The sequence below is a fragment of the Solea senegalensis genome, linkage group LG5, assembly GCF_019176455.1.
Source record: "Solea senegalensis isolate Sse05_10M linkage group LG5, IFAPA_SoseM_1, whole genome shotgun sequence".
Taxonomy (NCBI): domain Eukaryota; kingdom Metazoa; phylum Chordata; class Actinopteri; order Pleuronectiformes; family Soleidae; genus Solea; species Solea senegalensis.
This window is the reverse complement of record NC_058025.1, coordinates 25,617,237-25,629,918: the sequence shown is the minus strand read 5'-3', so window position 1 is coordinate 25,629,918 and position 12,682 is coordinate 25,617,237. Positions and strand designations below refer to the sequence as shown.

Genomic DNA, 12,682 nt, shown 5'->3' with positions numbered 1-12,682 from the left:
TGGATGGTACAGGTAACAGTACGCCACTCATCATCACGCCCTCTGACATCAAGACAATCTCAACATAGTGAAAGCCAATAAAAAGAACAACACTGGATGGAACAAACGAGAAGCGAGATAAAAATTAGAATAAACGGTCCAATTACAGTGAGTTGGGACTCTGATGACAAAGGATCTGTCTCCTTGAGATGGAAACAGGCTTTTAAAAGAGTTTAAAAAAAAGAAAAAACAATAAATAATGATGTTAAAATCCATCTTTTGTTTTAGTTAAAGGTGTGGTGTATAGATGGATGATGAAATATCTTAATTTCATTGTTTTTTTTCCCGTGCAGCTCTGGTTGTTTGGACAAAACAATGAATCAGTCATTCCGGAGCGGAATGACACTGTCGGCCTGTGTCAGCTGCAGCTGCTGCATTCACATCCGACCAAACTAATGAAAGTCTGGAATATACTGGAGCATAACACGGGGAGTTTTCCCTTTAAAAAAGCATGAATTAGGTCATTATTCAAGGTAGAAAAGACTCTGTGATAAACGGCGTGAAGACGGAGCCCTACAGTACGTTCATTTGTCCATTTAAATGAACTCTCTTTGCCTTTTCAACGTGGCAGAAGAATTATGAATAGAACGTTCCTCAAATTCAATACACTCAAAATCCTTGTGACTCTTAATAATAAATAGTTATGATGTAACCATAATAGAATAGACAGTGACATCAAATTCTGTGCTCACCACACTTGTGTGAAATGATTTATGTGACTGCAGGCCAACGCCACCTTGTGGTCACATATGTAAGCAGTTAGTGTAAAACAGCACAATTATGAGTCTAACGTTATCATTTTTTAGTGTTTCAGTGTGAAAAGTAGTATTTTGGACTCACATAAAGCAAAGAAAACCAACAAAAGGTTCATTTTAGCTTCATCTTCAACCTAAAATGTTAATATTGCACCAACAATAACAAGCAGCAGTCATGTCAGTAGTCTTTATTAGACATGTGCATGTTTTAAGAACACACTCATCTTCACATGATATAGTTACATTGCATATAACATCTAATATTCTTTTACACTTATTTAATTTCATTTAATTTAATAGCCCACCGTGACTTGCGTTATGCAATATCTTATTTTATTTTCATGATTGACAAAAAAAAAAAAATAACCTCAGCCTCTTTCATTTTTGCTCTTGCATGTATGTTTTTTGTTTTTTTTAAATCTTGCAGGCGTCGACTGACAATCACTTCAAATCTGCAAGGACTTTGTCATCATCTCACCACAATGATTATACGCTGCATTTGGAAAACAATATATATATATATAAAAAAAAAACTGTGACCAAAAATATGATTACATTCACAGTCAAATAGATCCACCGTGAAAAATGTCAAATATCTGGGAATAATATCAAAAACATAAATAAAATAAAGTCCTTTTTTTACAGTGACGTCATGTCAGTCGCAGCAGATGTGTGACAAAATATAACATTTTCATACTTAACCACCCATGCTTACGGAAGAGGAATAGGACCATACAGGAACATATATTTGGGTTTGGAGTTTAAACTCTTTATTCACAGAATTCTGACTTTAAACTCAGAATTCTGACTTTAAACTCAGAATTCAGACTTTCTTTCTCAGAATTCTGACTTTATACTCAGAATTCTGAGTTTATGGTCAGAATTGTAAGTCAGAATTCTGACCTTAAACTCTTTATTCCCAGAATTTCTGAGTTTAAGGTCAGAATTGTAAGTCAGAATTCTGACCTTAAACTCTTTATTCCCAGAATTCTGACTTAGAATTCTGAGAATAAAGTCAGAATTCTGACTTTAAACTCTTTATTCTCAGAATTCTAAGTCAGAATCCTGACCTTAAATTCTTTATTCCTAGAATTCTGACTTAGAATTCTGAGAATAAAGTCAGAATTCTGACTTTAAACTCTTTATTCCCAGAATTCTGACTTAGAATTCTGAGAATAAAGTCAGAATTCTGACTTTAAACTCTTTATTCTCAGAATTCTAAGTCAGAATCCTGAGAATAGTCAGAATTCTGACATTAAACTCTTTATTCTCAGAATTCTAAGTCAGAATTCTGACTTTAAACTCTTTATTCTCAGAATTTTGACTCAGAATTTCTCACTTTTTCACTTTGAACTCAGAATTCTGAGTTTTTCCTGCTGTGGCCCTAAACCTCTTCCGTAGCTGCTAATAGGGACGGCCCATTTTCTAAAATGACACACCGAGTGTTAGAACATCTGCTGCTGGCAGTGTCCTCTGACAATCTGTAAAACGTTGAAAATAAGGCAAACATTACGAATGCATTTAAAAATACACAGAGTCATGCCTCACAGAAGCATGTGTGCGGTCGCTGAGACGAACCTTGAAATCAAAAGCTCAACACAGTCATTGACAAGCATAAAGAGGACGATCCGCATCACTCGGAGCTCTGTACAACATCTATTTGGTTTCACTGAACGACATTCAGACATTTACGCACCACCGAGCACAAGGGGTCACTGTTGCTACACAGAAAAAGGCTGATAAACACAGGCCGTGTGGAGAATCTGCAGGGGAACCAGGACTCATCTATTCTTCTGGCTATTGGGTAAAAAAAAAAAAGAAGAAAAGGGTGGATATTGCCATACTACATCAACATTCGAATGAAACACACTTGCTCTGGAAGACGTTTTCAGTGCCTGGAAACAGACCCATGTTTTCACAACAGCTCAGATTCTCAGAGTGATGATGTGCAGAAAACATTCCTTGGCTGCGTATGTGTCGGAGCGAGGCCTGACAGTGTTCTGCACCATATGACTGTGCAGTAGTTCTCCTAGTGTCATTGCTTTTGATTGGAAAGGAAAGTCAAAAGGAAATACGATGCACATTCCTGAAAACAGTCCCAACCTTCACACACACACACACATCAGCCTGTGTCACCGTGTTCAAGTATAATGTTGCGATATACTGTGCAAATGCATTTTCCAAAAATCACAAAAATAAAACAACAAAAACAAACAAACGTCCACCTCATTTAAATGCATGCTTTTCTTTCAGTTGTCCATTAACAGCCACAGCGGAAATGCAACGGAAGACCCTCGCGCACTCAAAGGCTGGAGAGTGTTTGGGTCTTTTCTTCTTTTTTATTTTTTCAAACCGCGAAAAGAAACCGGGACGACATACTCACGACGAACACCGACGAGGGCTACGCGACTAACTAACTCGACTAACGCGTGGCAACACAGTTACAAGCGCCAGTGTTGCCTCCTGTTGACATGCAGCTACGACAGAGCTAGCGTAAGCTAATACAGGAAGAGTGTGTGTGTGTGTGTGCGTGCGTGCGTGCGTGCAGCTGTGCCCAGTTAGGGACTGTACAAAAATTATTACTAGTGCAGAATGTGGAAAAAAGGGGGGCGGTCTTCGTAAGACATGACGTCAGAGGCTATTTTCATGTGTTTTCTACTGTGTGATGATGTTAGAGCTGAATGATAACCAAGCTTTTTTCATGATTAAAAAAAGATTTCCGATCGTTTCCGCTTCTTAAATGTGAATATTTTCTTAATTTCTTTGCTTCATAGAACAAAGAAATCATGGCAACATTTTTTATATTTTGGTTTGTGGACAAAAACAACATCATTTCCAGGGTTTGACAAACGCAGATGGGCGTTTTTTAACGTTTTTTTCCGACAGTAAAAGTATTTAAAGCCATTTTATTGTTTGACCTCGACACGTTTAAAGGTGTTAAAATAACACTCCACCCCCCAACATGAATAACTTTAATACGGTCCCTTAACTCATCTGATCGATATGTAGGCCAACCAAAGTTTAAACATAAAGACCACAATGACTTTACGGCACGGACGAGAAAGTGGAAGCAGCGTTGTGTTGATTTCTTGCTTAATTGTGCGCGTCTTCATGCATATACAGGACTCTTTTTGTGTGTGTGTTTTGTGTCACAATGACGACTTACTTGAGGTGAAACGAGGAATGTTTCCGACATCAGTTGCCTAAACTTGAATTTGTATTCTATCTATTCTATTTTAAAAGACTTAGGCAGTGGGTGTCAAAGTGTACATCTTTCATATCTGGGTCAATGTACATTGAATTGGAGGCGGCATCCTGTTGGTCCTTGTTTGTTGGGGGGGTAGAAGGTGTCTGTCCTTCAGTTTGCCTGTCCAGCTTTCTGTCAGTTTGAGGAGGAGGAGGAAGGTGGGGGCGGGGGAGAGGGAGAGGGAGGGACCATATTACGCCGTCTCAGTCTGAGAAGAGACTGGCAAAAGATTTACGTAGGTTGCGTATGGTTTCGGCCTTCACCTCGTCCTGGCTAAGGCTGGCTCGTGGCGCTGGGGTTTCTGGAATGTTGAAGGTATTGGTAAGAGACTGGGACTTGCTATAAAGAGAGGAAAATGGCAATAGAGGAGAGGGAGAGGCTATTAAAGTCATGCAGCAAACCCATGGGATGAAAAGACTGGTGCGTGGCAAGACTGAGAGAGAGAGAGCGAAAGAAAGAAAGAAAGAAAGGATAAGAAAGGCTTGGTAAAAAGATGATCAAAGCGCATTCCGTCTCCATGGTTACCTTATATCATTTCAAAGCGATTTGATATGATATGAATAGAGAAGACTTTTGAAGTGATTTATGTTTTTAAATCAAGGATTGATGGTCGGTCGTTTTAAGAGGAGCACAGATGTCACTTCTATAATCAGGATTATGTGTATGGGGCTGAAATATGCGCCACCAGAAACTGAATTTGAATCATTTATATTTGAATTTGTGTTATTTCATTTGACTCGCCGGAGAGGAGACCTGTGTATCTGCGCTCGATTGCTCTTCACTAGTACCTGGATGTCTGTCACAGTCAATTGAAATTGAAATTGCGAGAACTGAGTGTGAAAATATAGAGAATTTGTCCAATGCAATGATTTAAATTAAACAAATTCAAATGTAAATGATTAAAATTCAGCTTTATAATGCAATTATTCAAGTTTAGCTATTTAATTCAAATGTGTCGTGTATTTAGGAAAAATCAGCTTAACCAAATATAAAAGCAGCCATATCAAATACATATATACATAATCATGTAAAGGTATATATATGTATATATATATATATATATACATAAAGAGGAACAGGGATTGTGGCAGATTACGTGTTTGCAAACTTTATGTTCAAATGCATCTCCAGACAATCTAAACAATGTTATCATGTGATGATGTTTAAGGACTTAAATAATAATATAATAATTACTGATACATCATGCACATTCAGATGGATCAGTTTCCCCATGCATGATGTATCTGAGTGCAGGCAAAACAGTAAAGGGGATATTTGGTCATGGTCAGCTGTAAGGTCACATAAGGAAAAATAAGAGGAAACTGTAATTGAGGATATATATATATATATATATATATGTACAGTATATATACATATATATCTATATGTTTACTCACTTTAGTTGTGGAGAGCCGCCCATAGCCGGGCTGTCCTGACTGGGCTTCTGTGGCGGCTGAGGCTTCTGCTGCAGTGGGGGTCGTCCTCCCGGCGGCCCCTGGCTCTGAGCAGCAGGTCGTGGCTGCTGGGTGGTGGCCCCTCCAGGACGACCCTGCTGCCCGGGCGCCCTCTGTTGCTGCGCCCCCCCCTGTGACTGCTGCCTCGGGGGCTGGGCGGGCCTCTGCTGTGGGCCGCCGGGAGGTTTCTGGCCGACGGACTGTTGCCGTTGAGCTTGGGGGGAGCCTCCGTGACTCCGCTGAGGCGAGCCCTGTCCAGAAGAAGGTCTCTGACCCGGAGAAGCTCCCGCACCTTGTGGCCGTGGTTGGGCCGCAGGTCCTTGGTTACCCTTCGCCTGGGCACTGGGTTCACCTGCGGGAGGGTTGGCAGCCGACTGCTGGGCCTGTACAGGGGGCTGGCCCTGAGGAGACGGGCGCTGCTGAGATGGAGGGCTTTGCTGAGGACCACCTAAGAAAAAAACAAAAGAGCAGAAACCACACTCAAGTTCTTTCTTTAGTTCTTACCTTACACTGGAAAAACTAAATGGTTGATAAAGTTAAAAGCATTTCAATTTAATATTATCTTGGCAGTTCTTACCCTGAGGTGAAGGCCGTGGCTGAGCCTGTGGGACTCTGGGCTGAGAAACAGGCTGAGGAGACACTGCTTTCTACAAAACAGTTCATAAAAAAGTAAATCATTATCAAACTAGAGAGGATTTTAATTACACAGGGAATATTTGACCGTCTCAGTTATAATCCCAGGAATCAGCGTCCATGTCTCCCATAAAGATAACGTAAAAAAATCCACCTTGAGATGAGATGTAACTTATGATGTTACATTTATATGTGTGTAAATGTGCAAGTATGTGAGTCTCTGTGCACCTGTGCCGGCTGTCCCGCCATGGCACGGACTGTGGAAGAGCTGGGAGTGCGTTGAACGGTCTGGTTCATCTTACTGACGACCAGCTCAGCGATCTGAACCCGGTCCTCGTCCTGCTGGTCTCCAATCAGTGGCATGGAGCAGTCGTCGACCTTAAAGAAAACACGGACAGATTCAGTGGATTTTCCCCTCGTTCCCCGTGATATTGCCCCACGCTGCCTCCTCGTACCTCGATGATGTAATCCATGCCGTCTTTACCGTGCAGAGCCTCCACGGCACAGATGTCCAAGCCTCCAAAGATGTCCGCACAGGAGTCCACCCACATTCTGTACCTGCGATACACGTTCAACAGAGCTGTAATGTAACAGCAACGCGAGGCGCGTCATTCACAGTCTCGTCTCGCTTCTTACTTGTCTGACATGGCCACCTGCTCCAGCATGGATGAGCCAGTGTTGGTTTTCCAGTTGCCAGAGATGGATGTTCTCCTGTGGAGGGCAACGCAGATTCACTTCACATGACCTGATCTCATTATATAGTGTTCTTTGGCAGGTGTTTGTGGAGCTACGTGTGGAGACAGTGACGTGCGGTGAGGTTCACGCCTGCGGAGGCGCTGACTGCTCTGGAGTGAGATTGTACAAATATATATATCGACCTAAAATAGAAGCTTAGATTTTCAATTTTGACCTTAATTGAAACATTTAGTTGTTTTAAAAAGCTTTTAATTCTGCTTTAATCAATTCCATACTGTCCAACAATATGATAGCAAGAAAAACTAAATAATGTTTATTATTATTTTATTTATTTTACTCTCTCTCTTTATTTATTTTTATTTTTTTAATTAAAATTGAAAATCATGTATGGTCTTACCTTTTTATATATACATATATGTATATGTGTATATGTATATATATATATATATACGTGTGTGTGTATATACATATATATACACATATATATGTATATATACATATATACACATATACATATATGTGTATATATGTACATGTGTATATATATATACATATATGTATATGTGTATATATATATATACGTGTGTGTGTATATACATATATATACACATATATATGTATATATACATATATACACATATACATATAAACACATATACATATATGTGTATATATGTACATGTGTATATATATATACATATGTGTATATGTATATATACACATATATGTATATGTATATACACATATATGTATATATATATATATATATATATACATACTATATATAGGTACTTCCTGCCTCATCCTGTGCATTTTCACTGTGCATTTACGGCCGATCACAAAGACTAAATAGGTCACACACACATGCGCCAACTGCCTGCATCAGTCAGTGTGTGCGGCACAGAGCTGAGGCCCAGCTCTCAGACTCACATGTAAGCCTTGTAGTTGTTGCCGATTTTCTGGATGCGCACGTCGTATTTTGCGTCGATGAACGGCTCCGACGTGGCGTAAGTCTTGGTCAGTGCCACGACGCTGGCGATATCCTGAAAGTCGTACTGATTGTCCACTTTCACCTTTAGAGAAAGCGACAGAAACATTTGCACATTTGCACCAACGTTCATACTGAAAGGACGCGGACGCGGAGCGTAACCCGGAATTACCTTTCCCATTCCCGAGTGAGCGTGGCCCATCTTTATCACAACGGGGAAGCGAGGGGAGGTGATCTGTAACAGGAGCATTATCAGGGATTCACAGTCCATTTCAACACAGTACTATGATCATTAACTGGAATGAAACCATTCTCCTGTTTCTGCAGATAATACTGAATCACATCAGCCTGCAACTGACGACGCACAAAACAAAACACTGTCATTTACATTTGGTCTCAGCTGCTTCACGGGATGGAATATTGACATGGAGGTGATTTACCGTCCTAACAGGCATGGACACGGATGACGCGTGAGGGCCGCTCACCATGGAGACACACCCATGAGAGTGGAAGTGGAAAGAGGGGGAGGAGGAGAGCGCATGGACGGAAGGGAACTCACCATTTCCTTGTGGTTTGGATAGTAAACCTGCTCAATCAGAGGGAACTCCTCTGGGCCCACCTGCTTACACACTCGAGACATCTGAGCAAACTGGAGACGAGACGAGACGAGACGGACAGTCAAACAGCTGCTCTTTGCGTCTTTCATGTGCAGTGAATGAACGACATGGTACTCACCACCCACGGTTTGTCACAGAAGTTGTAGACGGAGTGCAGAGAGTTGACGCTCGGCAGTCCGGCGTACTGCAGCCCGATCACGATGTTCCGGTGGTCCCCGTTCTTGTCCATGCTGAAGGCGTGTTGTCTGATCAGCACAAAGTCCGGCTTAAAGGACCTGGGACGGGAAAAACGTGAGGAAATATCCCGCTGACATCCCAGAGAAGCAAACCCGTAAATAACACTTAACACTAACATTAAACACAGGACTTACTTCGTGACCTTGTGTCCATTCCTGATCGCGTCCATGTCCACGTTGTAGGAGCCAGTGGCGTTTGCCACCAGGTTGATTTCAGAGAATTCAGCCTGAAAGGACGGGAGCAAGGTCAGCAACCCGACGCATGTTCTCCTCGAACAGCGAGGCGACAATTAATCACGACGCCAGTGCGACAGAAACAAGTATGAGCAGAGAAAAGATATTAAAAACTCACAGCGCTGCCGCGTGGATTTTAACTTAATTCCTGCTGACGCGAGCGCTGTTAATAAATACTCTTAATATATTCTGTTACGTTATTTATAAGCAGAGGTACGATCACATCACACTTCCACAACTCTGATTTACCTTTGTATGAGGTGATGAGAGCACTTCAGTGTGGGAATGAATGAATGAGGAGGAGGAGGAGTCTCCTCCCATGTCAATACTCGTGCATTAGTGAGCTGGGAAAGCTATCATGCTAAGAGCTCTCTGTGGTGTTCCAGTGGTGATTTATGTGCCGTTCACAGCCAGATGTTGATATACTGAGGGAAACGACTGAAATGCTAATAAATGATGGGAGAATTTGCAGAAGAGCGTTCTTTCTCTTCATTTTTAAAACCTACCTGTTCCACCTTGATGTCAAATTCACCGTGGACCTTTCTTCCTCGGAAGACCTTCACCCTGAAAGTGAAACGAGGAGCGCGGCTGTTATTTTGGTCCAGCATTTCAAAGCACCAGGTAAATAAAACATGCTAATATCGGAGGAATACATTCATTCTTTCGCTGGTATCTGTAAGAATAAGCTGATAAAACAACACGTCTTTATGTTTAAGATTAAAGTCTTAAAGGACTGTATTTGACTGATATAACATCATCTGCTGCTCCGCCTCCTGAAGGATGTGATATCAGTATCAGTGTCAGACATATCTGGAACCAGTGTAGCACTAAATGAAGCAGTCATTATCCACCATTATCATCTTCCTGGTGAACAGAGCTGCATTTAGAAGAGCATATGCACCTTTCCTGCGCTGTACAGTGTGATGTATTTGCACATTTCTGAGCTTTATCACCTTAAACGTGCACAAATAGACACAGAGTGTCATTATTTCACTATGTGGGTAAGATTTTAAAAGCCTGACGTGCTCTTCATTAGGAAACGCCTGCATCATCACTGGGCCATAACCACTGCTTTGGCATCTCACTGGCACGATGCAGATGAATTCGTCACAAATCGTCAAACGAAAATGGCTTCTCTCTCTCTCTCTCTCTCTCTTTCTCGCTCTGTTGCGCCTTTGCCATGGCACGGCACGCGCTCATGCAGTTTGCGCTCTGAGGTTCACGCCACGCGTCACGTGAGTCATATGACCTTCTGGACTTACGGCCACGGAACCTGGCACACATCTTACCAGTCGGTCTGCTGGTCATCGATGACCAGGAGGATCTTGGCACTGCTGGAGACTCCTGCCCGGTCCGCAGCCTCGGATAAGGTCGCAGCCGCAGCGGCTGTGGTCTGTTTGACAGCATTGGATATGGATGAGAAGAAGCCGGAGCCTGCACCTGCAGACTGCTGCTGCTGCTGCGGCGGCGGCGGCTGCTGCTGCTGCTGCTGACTGGTGGACTGGCGCCTCTCTGTCGGCCCTGGAGACACTGCGGGGCTTTGCTGCGCGGGGTCGGGCCGCTGAAGATCGCCCATGTAGCCATTGGGCAGGTTGGACATGAAATTGCTGTCCGAGAGTCGACGGCGAAGGTAGTTCATGGTGGAGACTTGGGGCCTTCAAATATCCTCCCACTGAATGCGGCTCACAACTTGGTGTTCAGCGAGGAGGGGTGGAGAAAAAAACACGTTTCACTCTCTCCACGAACACACAGCGACACCAATGTCACCTGCAGAGAAACAGCCTCGTGTTATTGATTACATTCACACGACTGAAACCAGTGGAGTAAGACATCGTGACGTGGAAATCATCACACAGCCTCCTGCACACAGCAGGGAAATCTGTCCACGCCAAGTGAAAATCTTCACATTCAAATTGAACAGATTATTTTACTATTATTATTATTATTAATAATAACATTAACAATAATAATAATAATAATGATAATAATAAAAAGGAACAAGTGAGTCAAAGAAGGCGCGATGGAGCCTTAAGTACCTGGAGTGCGTCCACCCTGATCCGCCCCGAGGATGTGCAGATGATATTTCCCTTCTTATTGGAACGATTCTAATGATCGTTGTCGCGTCTCACGGTGAAGATGCCCGCATGTGTGTGATTGTCATGTCCGGTGTGCAGCGCAGACATCTGTGGAACTAAAGCTCCGCTCCTTCCTGCCTCACAGACCCGCTCTTCCCCCCTCCAGCTCCTGCTGTTTTGCGTCCGCCCTGCGTCACTCCCAGTCATCCTGAGGGAAGCTGGCCCGCAACACGGCGTCAAAGCAGCCGGTGTGCGCACGAAGACTTCCGGCAATATTTTCAAAATAAACGTTTAAAAAGTAGAGTTAAATTCCGATTTTCCCCAAAATGTGATCACGATAAAATAAAAGTTTAAAATCACTGCATGCTGGAAGTTGAAGAAAATTAACTTAATATGTTATCATCCAGTCAAACGAAAATTATATAGCAATATTCAAACTGTATATAATGACTGAATTAATGAATTATTATTGCCCAGGTCTAATTTTAAAGTCATATATATAGAGAGAGAGTTAAATATAGTGCAATTAGTCTACTTCATTATTCTCTTTTTTCAGGATTTAGATCAGGGCCCTCAAACTCAAATCAGGCCATTGAAAAGCAAATTTTTTTGGGGGAAAAATTTACTTTTAAGTTGATATTCCTGCATTATATTGAATATTTGTGAGGACATTTCACAACATTTCAAAATAAAAGCGTTTCTTTTGACATGGGGTGATATATAATTCACAATAAAAATGTATTTATGAGGCAAAACATATCTAATAATGAAAAAGCATACGAGTGGACCATATGACATTATTTGTTTGAGACCTCTGATTTAGTTAAACAAAATACATTTGAATTAAGTTTTATTTTTTATGTTTTGATTTTTCAAATCCAGAACATTAATGCATGTGTGACTTTTATGGCTAATATAAATTTCCCACACTTCCGGTCTTGTTTTGCCTGCATGTGTGTACCTTGACGCAGCTGTGAGCGTGGATGTTACTGGGTGGTGCTGATGAGAGCAGGGCGACAGGGGCGTCAGATCTCAGCCTGCTGTTGACTCTGCAGGGTTAGGATGATGCTGCTACTGCTGCTGATGCGCCCTGCTGGGTCCAGTGGATCCGCAGTGGCACACTTGCTTTCTGTCTGGCTTTTTTTTTCGGGGCCGCTGACACACACACACACACACACACACACACACACACACACACACACACACACACACACACACACACGCACACACACACACACACACACACACACACACACACACACACACACACACACACACACACACACACACACACTGGCTGAGTGTTACTTTTCCAGTACAGTCAGTAACGACTGTGTGGGCTGCGCCATCTGTTGGTGACACACCGCCCATGCGGCACAGACACAAGAAACCACATGGAGCTCAGGGAGTCTCAGACTGTGGGAGAAAACGTTTCTGGGACTACAATGGACACACTTGCAGATTATAGCGTTAGTTTATCTGGAACAAGAAAAATAAGAAATTAAACGTGATGATATAAAGAGTATTTGGAGAGTTTGGATAACGAGATAGAGTAAAACAATAACAATAAGACATTGGCTTGTAATTATCACAGCCTTCAACATTAAATGACATTATTTATTACATACACACACACATATATATATATATATATATATATATATATATATACATATATATATGTATATGTATACATATATATATATAT

General features: G+C 41.9%; 1 protein-coding gene across 2 annotated transcripts; it reads right to left on the bottom strand.

Annotated features, from left to right (window-relative positions):
* Nucleotides 1-4,134: 4,134 nt before the first annotated feature.
* Nucleotides 4,135-12,115, bottom strand: syn1 (synapsin I). Of its 2 annotated transcripts, none has more exons than XM_044027058.1 (15): nucleotides 11,936-12,115; nucleotides 10,936-11,237; nucleotides 10,189-10,666; nucleotides 9,406-9,463; nucleotides 8,801-8,892; nucleotides 8,548-8,704; nucleotides 8,372-8,461; nucleotides 7,985-8,047; nucleotides 7,755-7,897; nucleotides 6,765-6,839; nucleotides 6,584-6,686; nucleotides 6,357-6,506; nucleotides 6,073-6,142; nucleotides 5,439-5,943; nucleotides 4,135-4,380 (listed from the first exon to the last, which is right to left on the bottom strand). In XM_044027058.1, the coding sequence occupies exons 3-15, from the start codon at nucleotides 10,536-10,538 to the stop codon at nucleotides 4,245-4,247; spliced, it is 1,992 nt and encodes a 663-aa protein (XP_043882993.1). In that variant the 5' UTR covers nucleotides 10,539-10,666; nucleotides 10,936-11,237; nucleotides 11,936-12,115; the 3' UTR covers nucleotides 4,135-4,244. The 2 variants fall into 2 exon arrangements, with proteins under 2 accessions (XP_043882993.1, XP_043882994.1); XM_044027059.1 differs by having other exon boundaries at nucleotides 4,257-4,342.
* Between the last annotated feature and the right edge of the window lie 567 nt (nucleotides 12,116-12,682).